The sequence below is a fragment of the Triturus cristatus genome, chromosome 6 (genome assembly GCF_964204655.1).
Source record: "Triturus cristatus chromosome 6, aTriCri1.1, whole genome shotgun sequence".
Classification (NCBI taxonomy): Eukaryota; Metazoa; Chordata; class Amphibia; order Caudata; family Salamandridae; genus Triturus; species Triturus cristatus.
Genome location: NC_140589.1, coordinates 1,219,062,314 through 1,219,081,713, shown reverse-complemented (window position 1 = coordinate 1,219,081,713; position 19,400 = coordinate 1,219,062,314). Strand labels below are relative to the sequence as shown.

General features: G+C 50.3%; 1 protein-coding gene across 4 annotated transcripts in view; it reads left to right on the top strand.

Annotated features, from left to right (window-relative positions):
* The first annotated feature begins 5,555 nt into the window (after positions 1-5,555).
* Positions 5,556-19,400, top strand: part of CDK19 (cyclin dependent kinase 19) — a 1,761,913-nt gene continuing 1,748,068 nt past the window's right edge. For 3 of the 4 annotated variants that reach the window (XM_085612131.1, XM_085612128.1, XM_085612127.1), the window contains exon 1: positions 5,565-5,892. In XM_085612131.1, the coding sequence (XP_085468257.1) occupies positions 5,829-5,892 (64 nt within the window). In that variant the 5' untranslated portion in view covers positions 5,565-5,828. Of the gene's footprint in view, positions 5,893-19,400 lie in introns of all 4 variants that reach the window. The other variant, XM_085612130.1, reaches the window with a different exon arrangement.

Here is a 19,400-nt window from a genome sequence, read left to right as displayed (position 1 = left end):
CGCCAGACCCCCTGGCCCCCGCAGATGCCAGCCCACCCGCAGGACCTACGACGCCGCCTCCCTCTACGAACTCAACACCGGCCGAGTCCCCAGCTGCCACCGAGCCACCCCTGGACGCACCCACGGACCCTTCACCTGCCGATCCTGCAAGTTCTCCTGCATCCGGACCTGCACCGCACCCGCCAAGCCGACCCCCAGCAGCAACCACCTCAAGTGCATCCTGCTCAACACCCGCTCCGTCCACAGACACACCGTGGAGCTCTGGAACCTCCTCGACTCGACATCTCCAGACGTCGCTTTCCTCACGGAAACATGGATGAACGCCTCCTCAGCGCCCGACATCGCCATCCCGGACGGATACAAGATCACCCGGAGGGACCGCGTCAACCAGACAGGAGGAGGCATCGCCATCGTCCACAAGAACACCATCCGCATCACGACCAACTCCGACGACACCCTCACAGCCGCCGAACACCTGCACTTCCAGATCCACACTGACCTCAAGACCACCCTCAGAGGCACCCTCATCTACAGACCCCCGGGACCACGCACACAATTCAGCGAAGACATCGCAGACTTCATCAGCCCGCACGCCCTCCCCTCCACTGACTACATCCTCCTCGGGGACCTCAACTTCCACCTGGAGAACAACAACGACCGCAACACCACCACCCTGCTGGACAACCTCGGACTCAAGCAACTGGTTGTTAAATGGTTGCGGCAGTTGCAGTCGATAACCTTTCAAGGATTGCCCGGCGGTAATCGCCTCTTATACCATTCGATGATTTAACCAACAAAAGAGGCAGGCGCCGGAGACTGGAAGGCAGGAAACAAAGTTTTATTCCGTCGGAGTAGAACACATCAGATCAGACAGCAAGGTATCGTCACGAGGTGCTCTAACTGCATCTCTGAGGCCTGGCCTCTTATGCACACATTTATGGCGATAACACCAGTTTATTGTACATGGCACATTCTTGAGATTGCTTTGAAACATGAAAGAATCCCCAGTTCAGATCCGCTCCCACACATGACTACAGTGGAAGTCCCCACCCCACCCGCAGTAGGAGATGGCTATCACACAGCAGGATATTCCGCCAGTTCCCGGGGGTGTGTGCAACCGGTCGGGTCTCAGGGGGTGGGGGCCTTGATCTACTGTAATCCCTTTGATGTGAGGTGTTTCCTTTACAGTAGGGGCAATATACAGCATCCGCAGGGCTAGGTGGTGGTCTGGGATCGGTCCGGACAATCGGGTGCAGAGGAAGGGGGTTATCAAAAGGATGAATGACCATGTACGGGATGAAAGGAGGTGTTGGTCAGGCACGGGGTGCGATTCCATGGCAGGGTTGCGCAGAAGGAGAGGTTTTATGGCCCATGTATGAGAGAGCGGGGGTGGCCAGCGCGCGGGGGATGTTCGCAGCGCCTGAGGGACGCGCTGGTGATCGGCAATGAGCGGGGAGAGAGAGCGGGGTGCCTAAAATGGGTGCCGTGCGTTTTCTGTGCGTGGCGCTGGGGAGAGGCAAGATGGCGCAGATAATGTTCAGTGCAAGCTAAATTTCCACACTGGTGACCACCCCCACCCACTACGCCGGCCATACGCTTGACCCCGTCTTCTCCTCCAGCAAGGACATCTCCTTCAGCCACGCCACTGGACTCCACTGGACGGACCACAGCTGCGTCCACTTCAGCTTCAGCTTCAGAAAGACCACGCTCCACCACCACCAGCAACAGGTTCCCCGCAGAAGCTGGAACAAGATCACAGCCGACCAGCTCGCCGCATCCCTGAGCCAGAACCCTCCCTCCAGCTCAGTGAACCCCAACCAAGCCGCCAACAACCTCACGAGGTGGATCAGCAACTGCACAGATGACCTCGCTCCACTGAGGACCCCTTCCAGCAGACCCGGCAGCATGAAAGCATCCTGGTTCACCGACGAACTCAAGAGCTCCAAGAAGAACTGCAGGGCCCTCGAGAAGGCGTGGCGCAGAGACCCGACACCAGACAACATGACCACCCTCAAGCTCGCCACTCGAAAACACCACCAACTGATCCACGCCACCAAGAAAACCGCTTTCAAGGAACGACTGGACAATAACGCCCACAACAGCAAGGAACTCTTCAACCTCGTCAAAGAGCTCTCCAACCCCAGCGCCGGAAAGAACGACATCACCCCATCGCAAGACCTCTGCAACTCGCTCGCCTCGTTCTTCCACAGCAAGATCGCAGACATACACAACAGCTTCAGCACACAGCCGACGCACCCTACGACTGCACCAACGCCCCCCACCACCACCCTCCGCGCCTGGACCCCGGTCAACACCGAAGACACCATCCGCACGATGAACTCCATCCACTCCGGATCACCAACCGACCCCTGCCCTCACCACGTCTTCAACAAGGCCGACGCCATCATCGCACCCCATCTACGGGATATCATCAACGCCTCCTTCGACACCGCAACCTTCCCAGAGAGCTGGAAGCACGCCGAACTCAGCGCCCTACTGAAGAAACCATCAGCAGACCCCACCGACCTCAAAAACTACCGCCCCATCTCGCTCCGCCCGTTTCCTGCCAAAGTCATCGAGAAGACCATCAACAGACAGCTGGCCGCCTTCCTCGAGACGAATGGATCCCTCGACCACTCACAGACCGGCTTCCGGGCCAACCACAGTACCGAGACTGCCCTCATCGCAGCCACCGACGACATCCGCACCCTGCTCGACAACGGGGAAACAACGGCCCTCATCCTCCTGGACCTCTCCGCGGCATTCGACACGGTCTGCCACCGCACCCTAGTGCAGCGCCTCAACAACATCGGAATCCAGGAGAAGGCACTGGAATGGATCATCTCCTTCCTCGCCGGAAGGACACAGAGAGTCCGCCTCCCCCCGTTCAGATCAGAAGCCACCGAAGTCATCTGCGGCGTACCACAGGAATCATCACTCAGCCCCACGCTGTTCAACATCTACATGAGCCCCTCGCGGCCATCGCACGCCAACACAACCTCAACATCATCTCCTACGCCGACGACACCCAGCTGATCTTCTCCCTCACCAACGACCCCACCACCGCCAGAACCAACCTACACGAAGGGATGAAAGATGTAGCCGAGTGGATGATGAACAGCCGCCTGAAACTGAACTCTGATAAGACGGAAGTCCTCATCCTGGGATCGTCACCCTCCGCCTGGGACGACTCCTGGTGGCCCACTGCTCTGGGCAGTGCACCCAAACCAACAGACCACGCACGCAACCTGGGCTTCATCCTGGACTCTTCTCTCTCCATGACCAGACAAGTCAACGCCGTCTCCTCGTCATGCTTCAACATCCTACGCATGCTACGCAAGATCTTCTGGTAGATCCCCACCGAAACCAGGAAGACGGTCACCCAGGCCCTCGTCACCAGCCGACTGGACTACGGCAACTCCCTCTACGCCGGAACCACTGCAAAACTCCAGAAAAGACTCCAGCGCATCCAGAACGCCTCAGCACGACTCATCCTGGACATCCCCCGACACAGCCACATCTCCGCACACCTGAGAAACCTGCACTGGCTCCCCGTCAACAAGAGAATCACGTTCCGACTCCTCACCCACGCACACAAAGCTCTCCACAACCAAGGCCCAAGATACCTCAACGACCGCCTTAACTTCTACACTCCCACCCGCCAGCTTCGATCGATCAGCCACGCCCTCGCCGCCGTCCCCCGCATCTGAAGAGTCACAACAGGAGGAAGATCCTTCTCCTACCTGGCCGCTAAGACGTGGAACTCCCTCCCCACCCACCTCCGCCTGACCCAAGACCACCTCGCCTTCAGGAAGCAACTCAAGACCTGGCCGTTCGAGCAGGAGCGGACCCCCCCTCCCCAAGCGCCTTGAGACCCTCCGGGTGAGTAGCGCGCTATACAAATGCCTTGATTGATTGATTGATTGATACATACCAGCCATAGGTGCAATGCAGCTGGCATGGGTAATATTAGTAATAAATTATTATTACGCAACATAATTACATTGTACTCCATACCATGTAAATATACTCCACATAAATCCACTCTTTGCCACGTAACAACACTCCACAAAAATACACTCCACACCAGAGGCGCAACTAGAGCCAAATTTCGGGGGGGGGCTGAGCAAAAATTTCGGGGGGGGCTGAACTTTAAGCAATAGGCAGAGTGGAGCTGCAGGGGCTCTTAGAAGGGGTGAAACAACAGCAAGGCCTCGTTAACATGCAAATGGTCTTTTAAAGACCTGTGAAGTGCTCGGGTGCGGCTGCTTTTTTGCCCGGGAAGGTGTCTCATCCCGGGCTGCCACACACGACGGGGGGGGGCTGAAGCCCTTTGAGTCCAATGGGTGTTGCGCGCCTGCCCCACACCATGCCACATAATACCACTCGACATAATTTCTCACATCACACATATCCATGCTTCACAATTCAAAACCACACAATTCCATTACACACCGCATAATTACAGTCTACCATTTCTCATCTCACAATTCCGCCTCCCCCTCCTCTCTAAACTGCCTTCTCACACATGTTTCCTTCCTGTACATCCTCATACTGGGTACAGGTCCACTTCTCACCTCCCCTCTAGGTGCCCCTCACACTATTCCCTCTCTCTATCATACTCTCTCTCTCACACCACTCTCTCGCCCTCTCAAGCACTGATCCAGCATTTCCCATATTGGTTCGCTTCAGGACTTCAGCACAGTTTCTTTACCATATCTTTTCAAAAGCTGCGAACCTTGAACACACACCCTCCTCTACTTTTGGTGTCTTCTGTATACACAACACAAGCGCAGCCTCTTTTTATTTTTTTTGCATATTTATATAGCGCGAACTCGACCCAAAGGTATTGGAGCGCTTTACATAGCACCGTATTTACATTACACATTCAGGCAAGGGGAGATTATGTGATTTGCCCAGAATCACAGGATGTGGACGCAACCTCGAGGCTCGAACTCTGGTTTCCAGCACCAAAGTCGGCAGCGTAGCCGACGGACCACATCCTCTCTTTATGCGTCTATATCTTTCTCTCTTTCTCACACGCTGTTTCTGCTACTCTGTCACCACTTCATGCACAAACTACCTGTCCCTCTCACGATTATTTTCTATCTATTCTATATAACTCTCACCCCATGTATTTACCATGCCACATAATTCCACTACACAAATACACTACAAACCACACAATTCCACTCCACAACAATTAACAATACATCCACTCCACTGCAAACAAAAAAAACACAAGTGAAAAACATTGTCATTTACAACGCCAAAAGCTCTAACTTTCACAAATGCGAGACTGATTACATTGCAAATACGTATTACATTAGTTGCTATCTGTCCTAAAAGCTCCCCGCATCCACAAATCCCGCATGCGACCCATTTTCAAAAAAACATAGGTCCAGAACGGAAAGGAGGCTCAGCACTTCAAGGAACTCCTCGGCGGTCCCGCTGCACGCCGAGTCTTGTAGTTCAGGACCTTGAACGTCCAGCTGTGGCTCTAAGAGATAAGCCGAGCACGGGACTCCAAGACCCAGATGCCCTTGCGGAAGGCTGTGATTTACCGAGGCAGCTGGCGAGTGGACCGAAAGGAAAACCAAAACAAGGAAATGATGGGGGCTGAGCGGTCCCCGCACGGCTGATAGCAACTTCCAGCCTCGCGCCGACACTGTCAGTGGGGAAAGACACTCCCCTTGCAGATACCATCCTGTTTCGATGGACTAATTGCATAATTTAAAAAACAAATACACGCGTCGCGGAAGGCATGGACCACGATTTTAAGTCGAAGCTGGCGGCGGAGCGGGAGCGGGTGGAGGATCAGTTTGAATATGAAGGCTGCAAAGTGGGGCGAGGAACATACGGACACGTGTTCAAAGCCAAGCGCAAAGATGGGTAAGAGAAGGGGCAGCAAGGGAGGAGGCGGAGGGCACGCACCTGTTCTTCGATGGCGGATGCGTTAAGAGGGAAACATCTATTTAAGGGATTTTTCTGCACTTTGTCAGTCCGTTTTCGTTTCTTTTTGCAGTACTTTGGTTAAAATGTGCACCAGAAAACTGTTCGCACCATGGTCTCAAATATTATGCGGCCGAAGATCTGCGTTTTCGACTTGTGTATTTACATTACGTTAACTGGAATGGTGTAGAAATTATATGAAAGTTCTACTCTCCATGAACTTTAAAAAACATTGATTTTACAAAAAGATGGACATTCAAAACTGTTCGAAAATAACTTGGTTATAACCGCTGCGCCATTCTTTATTTCTTGAAACTTGGACATTTTTCAAGTTCATTCAATAAAGACAGGGCATCAGCTAAATACGTTTACAAGATCTCCGAAACTCCAGCGCCGATAATGTTGTGCAACGCACCTTCTTAACAGAAATATCCCTTACTAGCTTTTACTCGCCCCTGTCATTGCCAATCTGCAGCATGCCCACGCAGGCCGCTTTTCCCAGGTGGGAGTTCCTGCTGCTTCCTTTCGTCCCAAGGAGCGCTTGTTGGCGGGGACTGAGTTTTGCTGCTCTCGCGGAATATCTTGCCTCAACGCTTCTGGGGTTAAAGTGTTCTGGCTTTCGCTCAGGCCCTCAGTTGTAAGTTGTTGCCGAGGGCTGCAGCTGAGCTGCTCTGTTTACATTGAGATGAGGGAGGCCGCGCCTACAGGGGGAACCCCCTCCTCCTCCTCCTCCTCGCGAGCGCGGCATAATGTGCCAAGTGCCCTTTTTTTCTCCGCCCCTTTCAGCGGCTGCTGTTTCTGAAGCGAGTTGGAAAGTTCGCAGCCATATCGACATACTCGATAAAGGATAAGGATTGCATGTGTCCCCCAGTTCCCTAAAGTGTGAATTATACGTTTATTTCCATTATAGCTGTAGAGCGAGAAGAGCGATTATTCCCTTTCAAGGTTCAGCCGTGATATACTGCACTTAGTCTTATAACAAAAAGAACTCCGGGAAATATTGAGTCTTTCACGTTATCATTTCAATATTTATTTTAACCGGGAAATTGCATTAAGTAACTGCGGCGAAAGCGTCAGTCAGTGGCTAGGATGGAAACCTGTCAGTCGCCCTGGAAACTCCAGAGGTGGATCCGATGTGGCACGTGCTACGTTCCCGTTGTTTTGCCCCCACTCACAGATGTTGACGATGTTGACTGTTTCTCCGTGCCAGAAACCGACACACGAGCAAATAAAAGCTAGATACACTGAAAGAAGCACCGGCAAAGCCAATAGGTCTGGCGTTGTCCTCCAGCATTTTGGCAATACTTATTTTTCCATAACTTTTGCAAAACTTTGTTTTGGAAGCTGCCAGGCTTTTTGTCAATCTAAAACAAAAATGACTAAAGGCAAACGGTTTTTGGTGTAAAAAAAATCATCACACATCACCATAGTACTCCCTGACACTGAAGGGAACTATGTGTGGATGTACTCCTTGTGAAAGGGTAGCAATCAGTAACCCATAGTGAAGTCAGCCAATGACTAAAGTGCGGTGACACGTTGTCTCTTGATGCATGATCGAGTGAGTTGGAGAAAAATGTGAATGATGCAGTAGCAGACAATGGATGAAGTGTGTCTAAAACCCCTAAAAGTAGCTATGTCACACACATAGTTTTAGTGAAAGCAGAAGGTCTTGAAAAATAAGGACCCAACAATGCTAATCATTGTGCCATTGGCTGCCAGCCTCTTGCCTTTGAGAAATAATGAAAGAAAGAAAAAGGCAGATAGAAAGAAGGCAAGAAATATGGAAGAAAGGAAAGAAGGAAGGAAGGCAAGAAAGAAGTAATGAAAGGAACAAATGAAATACAGAAAGAATGGAAGGAAAGAAAAAAGTGTAGAAAGATAGAAAACAAGAAATAAGGAATGAAAGAGGAATGAAAGCAGGAAAGAAAGACAAATTAAAGGAGAGAAAGAAAGGAAAAGAGAAGGAAGGGGAGAATTAAGGAAATAATGGAGGAAAGGGAAAGCGAGAGAGAAGGAATGAAGGCAAGAAAGAAGGAATGAAAGCCAGAAGCAAAGAAGAAGGAATAAAGGCTGGGGGAAAAGGAATGAAAGCAAGAAAGAAAGAGACAAAGAAAGAAGGTAATATAAAAAGAGACAAGAAAAAAGGAACGAATGAAATAAAAAAGAAAGCAAGAATGAAGGAAAGGAGGAATGAAAGAAAAAGGAAATCAAGACAAAAGGAAGGCTATCAGATGATTCTATAAGATCCAGAATCAAATCAGAAGTAAGGGAGGGTTGATAAGCACTAAATAAGAAATCCACACAACGTAATGGACTGAAGTCATGGCAGTCCCAATATTGAAGAACAAATGAACGCTCACGTGACCCGTAACCTAATATATTGTTACAGTTGCACTAGAAACGATCCCCAATGCGGTGAACACATCCCAGATGGGGAAGCCAAACTGGAGCAAAATCCAGGGAGCCAGTCAGAAGCCTCCTATGCCGTCAGAGTAACTGCGTGGGATAACGCTCGCAAGTCGAGCTGACTTGCGAGCGTTATCACACGTGGTGACTCCGACGGCGACTTGGGAGCTAACGAGGACTCGACGTATCGCGGTCGGGATGTTCTTTTGGCAATTTTAACTCGTGGTCTACTCTGTACTCCACCGGCATAGGCGGGTTCTGACTGGCTCCCTGTATTTTGCTCCAGTTTGGCTTCCCCATCTGGGATGTGTTCACCGCATTGGGGATCGTTTCTAGTGCAACTGTAACAATATATTAGGTTACGGGTGACGTGAGCCTTCATTTGTTCTTCAATATTGGGACGGCCCTGACTTCAGTCCATTACGTTGTGTGGATTTTATATTTAGTGCTTATCAACCCTCCCTTACTTCTGATTTGATTCAGGATCTTATAGAATCATCTGATAGCCTTGAGAAAGTTTGAGTGCTGACTAGTACAGACGAAACACGTGTTAGCTGTTATTTACATTGGAAATTGGTCTGAAAATCAATAAAAAGAACGTTTTCTACTGAAGCCTCGTGGACTGTTCATCATGTCTTGTTTGATATTGGATTGCCATATATGACTCTAGGGTTTGTGGGATTGTCTTATTGAATTTGGATCAAATGAACCAAATCTGGTATGCTGTGAAATACCAGCAGCCAGATAAAGGATACTCCATAAGGAGTTTAAAACAGCATTGGCAGGAGACATGCATTGATAATGCGTGGAATGGGGCACATGCTCACATCTGGTATAAATGGCCCTGCTCTCACATCAGACTCTAAACACAAAGGCAACATCAAAATATTCAATTAAAACAAAAACATTCACACAGAAGGGAACTAGCTTGTGTGCAGATGTGTTCTGTGTGAAAGAGCAAAATGCAATCACTCAAAGTGAAGCTATCCAGTGGTTGAAGTTGGCTGACCCCCTGCTGTATGCTGGAGTGGGTGAAAGTAAAATGTGATTGCCATACCAACCGACCCTGATGAAGAAAGTTTGTTTGAAGCCCATTTAAATAAGTATATTGTACACATATTTCAACAAGCATTGGCATAACCAATAGGTCTCGCTTTTGGTATTTTGTAAGTGGTTAGTTATCTAGTAGATATTCTTACGTGCAGTAATATAAAGTGTTGCATGTCTAAAGATTTATAAGGTCTTGAAGGTGATATGTAATTTTTTTTGTTGTTATGTGTGGAGTTGAATAGTGTGGCCTGGAACTGTGGTGTTGAATGAAATTATGGTTAGTGAAATTGTGTCATGGTGTGAAGTGCATTTATGTTGATTGGTGTTATGTGGTATAGAGTGCATTTATGTGGAGTGTATTTATGTTGCATTGAGTAAAGTGCAATTATGTGGCGTGTAATTATGTGGCAGTGAGTGGTACTTGGAGTGTATGTTGCATTGAGTGCAATGTAACTTTGTAGCATATAAGTATGTGGTACTGTGTGGTATTATGGCTCAGTTCAAGGTCCTATTCAACCCTCAAGTCTAAAGCAAGCTGAGCTTTCATGTAGCACCTACCTTAATGCGCCAAGAATTATGTGCAAACCAGTAACCTTCAATGCGAAAAGGGCAAGACAAAAAGACACTCGTCTATGGGTTAAACTATGCAATTAGGAACTAGAAAACCTGCGATCAAGCCAAGCATTTCTTTTTTTATAAAAGTGTGATCCTAGGCAAGTATTTTATTTTACCGAACCTCGTTTTTTAATCATTACATATGAAAACACCTTTAAATATGCAAGTGTAGGATGTGGCGGTACAAAAAATTCTTGGGTTTGGTTTAATAGATTAGAATGCTGCTTCATCTAAGAATCTAAGCACATACACATGTCCAGTGACTCGCCCCTTAATTTACCGATGGCATTGTCAGGGCACTAGGAATGGTTAAATACTATCACTTTTAACAAACGCCTGTCGATGCAGTGATAGGATCAGATGTACAAGGGCGAAACGCTGATACATCTTAAATATATACACTTTTAAAAAAAAAATGTGAAGAAAGGTTCTCATATTTTTGCAAGATGTTTTATAATGTGCATGCCAATTGCCAAATACTTTCAGGGCTCGGCTTGCGCACAGGCTCGTAGAGCTTAGCCAGACCCTTGGCTCGGCTCTCCCTATTAGTTTACTGGCTGACCCACCTCTATGTCACAGTGCTAGAAATGTGCTTGTGAATGTTTCTGTGTGCCACAGCAGTGCTCCACTACAGTAACATGTGGCATCGGTTTGGGTGAAGTCAGACGGGTCACGGGTGTGTCGTTTATGGGCTCAGTCTGGGGTGTGTGGGGGTGTCACCTCACCTCTCATCTGCTCCCTTTATGTTGTGTGCCAGCCAGCTCCCATGAATAAAGCGCCAAAGCGGGGGCCACCTATAATCCATTCCTTGGATAGGTGTCCGTGAGCTGCTGCACAGCGGAATGGTTGTGGATAGCCATGTGTTCATCAGGCAGATACGTAGAGCAGAAGGGGTGTTAAAATGTGTAGGCAACTTTGCACCGGACAGACAGAGGGACTGCTACCAAGAGCAGACAGTTTTCCGTGGGTAGACGGCTGTGACTGCAGGTATGGTGAGGTGGGCAGTGGGGTACTCCGGACAGCAGGCACCTTTATAGGGGTATTCGCCAGCAGGAACTGGGGGGCTAGGAGGGTGCAGGAGACTTCACGAGGGACACAGAGGGATGCTGCCAAGAGCAGACAGGCTCCCATGGGGAAGAGGGGTGGTACAACCGGCAGCTTTAGGGGGCAGAGCGGTGGTTGTGGGAGCCGGCAGCTGTACAGGAGGTGATCCCAGCAGCAGGCAGGTTTACAAGGGACAGAGGGGCACGGGATGCCACTGATCCCATGCACTGGGGGGCAAGGGGGGAGTGAAACCACAAGACCAACAAAAATGCACAGTGTGACCAGTGAGCAGACAGGCTGCAGCAGCCCTCCCTACAGACCTACGACACGCATCATGCCCCCCCACTAACAGCACACGAGCAAGAAGTACAAACAAGGAGCAGTAAATGGAATTAACTTTTTCATCTTTCCCGGCCGGCGACTGTTCTCGAAACCAGGCTTGCAGTGGAAAGATCAACTCAGCGACCCCTTGTGGTTGAGTCGTCCAAGCGTCACTGGGTGCCCAAGACTGGCTCTGCTCTTGGTCGCATGAGCACATTGCCTCCCCGGGTAACTGAGCAGCAGCTAGTCCTGGGCACGGCCCCCCGACAGCTGGTAGATGCAGAGCGCCTCGGGTGTATCCCGGGAGCTCCTCACCCAGCCGCGCTCACAGGAGGCACTCAGAGGAAGCAGCAGCTCTTCAAGCACGCAACGTCTCGCAGGACATCCAAAGCTGTGCACTCCTTACCTGCGCTCAGCAGCGACTATCCCGGGTCTGCATCAAAATGCCATGGAGTCTGGCCGTCCTGCAAAAGCGTGTGTGAAAGAGCCAGGCGGGGCGCCCTGCACAGGATTAGATAACCGCTAGACTATGTGCATCAAGCAAAGAGGACGGTACCGCTTGTGGGCGGCTTTTTTCCCCAAACATCCTGTATGTAAAGAGAAAACAAGCCCGCAAGTGGTGCGCGCGCGCCACAGCGAGCGATCTGTTTTTAATTATCGCGCCCGTGTCTGGGCACGATAATTGAAAACAGATGTGGCCTGTGCGGGTAACCGCAAGCAAAAGGCTGTGGGCGGAACAAAGGCGGAACATGCACCCGCCTATGCCCAATTGCGTGCTGTCTTTCTTACAAAGACGCACGCAAAGCCCAGTAGCCTAGGAGACAAACGAAAGCACACGCACAAGCGTGTGGTGAGCTTTCTAAAGCCCATTACTAAAAGTTGAGCAACCAGCACATGCGTGCTGCTCTAGGCTCGACCTAAAAACAAATGTCTTGGCTAACACCAGACCTAATACAGACAGATCATATTACCACCCACATGTCCAACTACTTTTCTCTTCACCAAGGCATTAGATGAGCATATGTATGTGTTTTCTATACATTTTTAAATATGAATTTGCATGTATGTGTATATATATTGTGCATCCATTTGGTGTTTGATGGAACTGATGAACACACTATAATGCCCAGCAATCCATGCGGCCCATATGGGGCGGGCAATGAACTTAATTACAGAGGGTGTGTCAGAACTAAGCACTAAGAAAAAGTTGAGCCTCTGAGGAAAGCGAATTAACGCTGAAACGCGTCAGGCATCAGTGATGTAATCAGTGATGTCATTTTAGATGTCATCAGTGATGTCATGAGTGATATCACTGACCATGTCATGAGTGATGTAATATGTGACGTCATCAGCAGTGGATTGCGGGCGCGTGAGTTATAGTTAGCTGAACTAACTATAACGGGGAAATTTCAATGGTTTTGTACGAGTGAAATGTCCAGCTAACTATAACATGTGTGAAACCTATGTTTTTTTCAGTGAATTTGCAAGGTTTTTTAAATGCTAATTCCTAACTATAACGTGTGTGAAACCTATGGTTTTTTCAGTGAATTTGCAAGGTTTTTTAAATGCTAATTCCTAACTATAACGTGTGTGAAACCTATGGTTTTTTAAGTGAATTTGCAAGGTTTTTTAAATGCTAATTTATGAATGTATTATTATATTTTTTAAATATTTATTTTGCAATAAGCTACCTATGTATATAGTTATAGATTGACTGTATCCTGTAATATGGAATGGCTCAGCTCTTTTTTTAAAAAAATTTGGATAAAGTTGAACAGCATAGTTAATATCTTCTATAAACTTTTAAACACTTAAAAAATTATTATTAATTTTTTTAGGGTTTTTGACCGTGCGCGCACGGTGCGCGCACGGTGCACGCATGCGTACGTGCTCCGTGTGCGCATGAGTACGCGCTCCACGTGCGCATGCGTACGTCGTGCGTGCTCCATACGCGCGTGCTCCGTACGCGCATGCGCGCGTGCTCCGTGCGCGCACCGTGTGCACACGGTGCGCGTACGGAAAGTCATGTGATTTAGAAACAACACTTTTCATTGGTTTATAGTAGTTTCAGGTCATGTGATTAAGAAACAACACTTTTCATTGGTTTATAGTGGCTTCAGTTCCAGAAACTTCCAACACCACACCCACTCCCCTCATTATTTCTTCTGATTCCCTGGGAGAAGGAGCTGAGCAGCTTTTCCAGTACTCCAGTATTTGAGAATCGCAGAGCAGCAGTCATCTTCTGGGAGTGAAAAGGAGACCCTTGTGAGACAGAGGAAACAGAAAGACTCTTTTATATGGCAATTTTTTACATTTCCAGACGGGCAGAAGAAGGTGAATGCTCTAAAAGTCACCTGCACTATTTGTGGTGTTGTCTTATCAAGAGGAGATCCTAAAAAGAAATACTCTTTTAGTATTTTCACTATGATCAGGCACGTTAAAGGAGTACATCCTGTGGCTTTTGCTCAAGTTGCTAGAGACAACCCTCCAGCAGCTCAGCCGAGCACATCCGCAGCAGCTCAGCCGAGCACTTCATCTGCGGCGGCAGCTTCACCTGCTTCTGTTCCTCTGGATATACACCCTCTTTTCAAGAGGGTGCATATACGGTGCAATGCGTGCAATGCTCTTCTCTCTTATGGTGACACCAGCATTCCCCTAATAGAGAGCAAGATACAGCAGCACACATGTTGCACCCCATAATTTTTTTGTTCCTCTGTTCCTCAATTAACACAACGGCTCTTTTTAGAGCCACCTAACATCTAAACACTTAAATTTGATTTTTCATTCTATTTTTGTAATGATGTTTTCCGCCGTGCGCGCACCGTGCACGCACCTCGCAACGGTGCGCGCACCCCGTGATTAAAAAAAAAAAAAAAAAAAATGTTTTTTTCACCCCTCGGGGTCCTTCAGGGACCCCCTGACAAAAGCTAGGGGGTCAGGAACTCTGTACCCTGCCCCCTGTTCACGTTCTCCACCTTTCTTTTTCACTGTCACACACAAAATGGCGGACAACACTTCCTGATTTCGACCGATTCGAATGTTGACTGACATGTAACCACCAATCACAATTATGCTCACGCACGTTAAGGTGCGCGCACGGTGCGGGCATGGTGCGCGCATATAGATATTTATGTACTTTTAACTGCAATGTTCTCAGGAACTACTGAACAGATTGACACCATATATGCAAAAGGCACATCCCTGACCTGAGGACTACCTCTTTGCCAAATTTCAAGTAATGCTGTTCAGCCGTTCGGGCTGTACCTTCGACTATGGTCCTATGGGAAAATGCATGGGGAAAACGCGTTTTGGGACCCCACTTTTTTCTCAGCCCCCGCTTGACGAATCACCCCGAGACTTCCAGGGTAGGAGCTGAGCGGAGCGCCCCATTAGTTTTGAAAATTTCGTGAGGATCCGTCAACCGGCGCCAAAGGTAAAACCGAGTCACAAGAAAAAAGGTGAAAAAAAAGAAAAGGGGCAGGGTAGAAACACCCTGACCCCATAGGCCTGGTCCCGGGCCAAAAAAAGCCTTTTATTGCAAAAAAAACAAAGCGTGACCAGGTCCCGGCGGCAATATGCAAATGTGTGTGGGGGCCGCGCAGGCCCCTGCAGCCCCGGGGACCGCCACCTCCCCGGGGCTTTCGTAAATTATGGGGCTTTCTTTAAATATGCGCGGGGGCACACACTCCCCCTGCAGCCCCGGGGACCGAAACCTCCCAGGGGCTTTCTTTAAATATGCACAGGGACACGCAGCCCCCTCACATCCCCGGGGACCGCCACCGGCTTTAATTATGAGTGGGGGCCCTCATGGCCCCCCAAGCCAGAGGGACCGCGACCTCCCCGGGGCTTCAATAAGAAAAAATTAAGTGTGGGGGGGGCTCCTGCCCCCCCCCCACAATGCCCGGGGACCACCACCTCCCTGGGGCTATTTACAAGTTGGGAGGGGTGCAGCGTGGCCCCCCTCTTGGAACCCTCCTTGGCCCTTGGGACCGTCACACCCCATGGCCGGCTCCAGCAATGTCCTGGGGTGCCCACCCCCGGGACATTGCAGTTTGCTATGGCAGGGCGGGAGCCGTGCCATTGCAAACTCTGCTTTGCTTTTTGCAAGCGAGAGCAGGAAACCTGCTCTCGCTGCTGCAAAGCAAAGCAGTATTTCTTTTGGACAAGGGGAGCTGCATGTTTGCAGCTACCCTTGTCCAAAAGCAATGCTGGCTCCTGCAAGAGGCGCGGAGTGGGCTCCCCCCGCGATCCCCAATGTTAAGTGACCCGGGAGGGGGGCCACTCTGCCCCCCCTCCCCTTTAAATTAATTATAAAAAAAACCAAAAAACGGAAGGCCGGCCCCGGGTGACTGGGTCCCCGGGGCCATAATTAGCCTATGGAGGGGGGGCCACTCGGCCCCCCTCTAAAATGAAAAAGAAAGACTGGCCAGGCCCCAGGGAATAGGTCCTCGGGGCCAAAAGTGGCCCAGGGAAGGGGGGCCACTCGGCCCCACTCCCGTAATAAAATTACAAAAATTTCATAAGGAGGCAAAGCCCCGGGGGATGGGGTCCCCAGGGCCAAAAATGGCCTCGGGAGGGGGGCCAAATGACCTCCTTCCTGTTTTTAAGAAAAATAAAATTGGAAAATGGCTCAGGCCCTGGGGGATGGGGGCCACACAGCCCCCCTGCAAAAAAAATTAAAAGAAGAGAGAAGCCGGCATCTCGCCGGAGGCCCCGCCCCCTCGCTGCACCACTCTGCAAATGCGCCTCCTGGCCGGTTCTAAGTTGGGTGATTAGGTCCCTTTTAATCTTGAGGGTCCCTGGGGGCCAACTATCCCACCAGGCACCTCCAGTAAGCTCCACACAGTGGGATTTCTGAGAGGTGGTCCGAGGCCACGCCCCTTTTTACACCACTCTGCAAACGCGCCTCTTGGAGCACTGCTGGTGGGACAATGAGGTCCTCTTGTGTCCTGAGGACACCTCAGGACTAAAGTGGACTACATCCCCCGAGCAGCAGTGCGCCAGGAGGTGCGTTTGAAGAGTGTTGGAGAAAGGGGGCATGGCCTGTGTCCACCACTCAGCAATCCCACCTTCTGGGGCTTACTGGAGGTATCAGGTAGGCAGGCTAGTTGGCCCGAAGGACCCCCAGCAGCGAAGGGGACTTTAATCCCCATTGAAGAGCGCACCAGGGAGCGCGTTTGCAGACTGGTGGTCAAAAGGGGCATGGCCTGCTAGGAGTACTTACCAATTCTGCTGTGTGGAGCTTACTGCAGGTAATAGGCGGGGTAATTGGCCCCCAAGGTTGTCTTTGGGAGCCAACTACCTCTCCTGTTACCTCCGGTATGTACCACACAGTGGGATTGCTAAGAGGTCTTCGGAAGCCACACCCTCCCCTTTCTCCACCACTCTGCAAACAGGCCTCCTGGCACACTACAGTGTTAGACGGACCGGGAGGGTCGGCCGAGGACAAGGGGAGAGGTCTCCGGGGAGAGCCGTCTCCAGCGATCGTACAGACGAGTAACTTCCCCCCCACAGATGTACACCACACGAAGATAGGTTTTAACGTTATCTATAAGCAATCTTTAGGTACGATAGAATGGTACAAGGAGGTCAGGACTCAGGGGTCCCCTCGATTCTAGTCTCTTGGTTGGGAAAGGGGGTAGCGGGACAGTCTTGTTACCAATCTGGTAGATGCGATGAAATGATGGATAGCTCACAATCCTCGAGCTCGGTGTTCTAGTTGGACGGGCCGCGGCAGCGCCAGCAGGTCCCGGTGAAGGTGGTCGTTACACGGTCCGCGGTAGCGCCAGCAGGTCCCGATGAAGGTGGTGGTTGCAACAGGCCGCGGCAGCGCCAGCAGGTCCCAACGAAGGTGGTAGTTACAACGGTCCGCGGCAGCGCCAGCAGGTCCCAATGAAGGTGGTAGGTACAACGGTTCGCGGCAGCGCCAGCAGGTCACGACGAGGATGGAGGATGCAGAAGGCCGCGGCAGCGCCAGCAGGCAGAGTGATAGTTCACAAGGCAGGGCTACGGCAGCGCCGGTAGTCCGTCAAGGATGAGTTCTTCTCGGTGTCTCTCGACTCCAGGATACAACTGCCTTCCTGCTCTGGAGCTGCCCCAGTTATAGGTCTGGCGCCCTTTGATGTTCGGCCCCTCGCACTTGGAGGCCGGGAGGTCCGGGGTGAGGGAGTCCAGACACCCAGCAGGGGGGTGGAGCCAGCACCCGGGGGAGCTGGGGGGGCGATCGGCACCTGGCGGGGGAGAGCCATCGACACTTCTTTCTCCCATCGACCTGCCAAGTGGTCCGTTCACCTCCTGGGTGGATGGTGGTGCCGGGATGTCGGGGCCAGGCCAGGCCCAGGGTTAGGGTCGAGCTGAGGCCACGCGGCCTCGTGGTGCAGTGTCAAAGATGGCGGCCGGGCCGGGCGAGGAAGCCGGTAGTGGTTCGGCCCCATGATACAGAGATGTCCGGGGGCAGGAGTCCCGTATGACACGGGATGCGGGTTGTTTCTGTGGGTAACACCTGGAGGGCCGGGGCTCGGGCCCTGTCATGCGGGGAGGGAGCAAGCCCTTCATGTGGCCTGTCCAACATACAGGTTGTGGGATGAAGTCCACTTTACTTCTGAGGGACTTTGGGGGCCAAGAAGCCCTCCTGGTACTTCCTGTAAGTCCTACGCAGCGGAATTCCTGAGCACTGGTTGGAGGCCCAGCCCCCTTTCTCCACCACTCTGCAAACGCAACTACCAGTTAAAGAAGCACTTGTAATGTAATAGGTCTCGTATTTGCAGGAGTTAGAGCTATTGGCGTTGTAAATGTAAAAGTTTATTACTAATGTTTTTTGGAGTGGAGTGGATGTACGTTGAGTGTAGTGGAATTGTGTGGTATGTTGTGCAGTGAAAATATGTGGATAGAAAGTATGTGGTATTTAGTGTATAGGAATTATGTAGAGTGGGATTATGTGTTATGGAGAGTAATTATGTGGTATGGTAGTCTGTGTTGTGGAGTGGTAACCTCAGTTTTAGTCTTCCTCATTTCCATAGAAGCTAAACTATGAACTCAATGAGACAAAAAAAAGAAGGAATCACTGAGGAGTACTTCTGTACCTAGTCAGAGGTGTGAGCAGGGTCACTGAAATTATGCGACTCTTTGGTTGCACAGACTTTGGCACAATTATACATTTTCCGCATTAGCCACATAATCCATCATCTGCTGCCTAATCTGCAGATTTGAACTAATAAAGCCTTGTTTCTAGCTCAAACGGCTCAAACGTTACCACAAATGTAGCAACATGTGTTACAGCATGGTGCAAGGTCCTTTGCAAATCTAGAATGGTCACCTGTTACTTATTGCTAAATGTGGGTGTTAAATTGGTGCTATTGGTGTGGAAGCCACTCTTGCTTGTTTCTGTCCCTCTCTTGCCTCTTTCTGCAAATCTCTTCTACTTTCTGCACATCTTTTGCCTCTTTCTGCACCTCTATTGCCTCTTTCTGCACCTCACTTGCATCTTTCTGCACCTCTGTTTCTTTTTTCTGCACTTTTCTTTTTGCAGCTCTCTTGCTTCTTTCTGCACCTCTCTTGCTTCTTTCTCCACCCCTCTTCCCGCACCTCTGTTGCTTCTTTCTGCACCTCTCTTGCTACTTTCTGCACCCCTCGTGCCTCTTTCACACCCCTCTTCCCGTACCCCTCTTGCCTCTTTCTGCACCTCTGTTCCTTCATTCTGCACTTCTTTTGTTTCTTCCCTCCCCTCTCACTTCTTTCTGCACCCCTTTTGCCTCGTTCTGCACCTCTCTTCCCTCTTTCTGCACCCCTGTTGCCTCTTTCTGCACCCCTGTTCTTTCTTTCTGAACTTCTTTTGTTTCTCTCTCCACATCTCTTGCTTCTTTCTGCACCCCACGTGCCTATTTCAGCACCCCTCTTCCCTCTTTTTCACCCCTCTTTGCTCTTTCTGCACTTTTGTTGCTTCTTCCTGCACTCCTCTTGCTTTGTTCTGCACTCCTCGTGCCTCTTTCACGCCCCTCTTCTCGCACCAATAT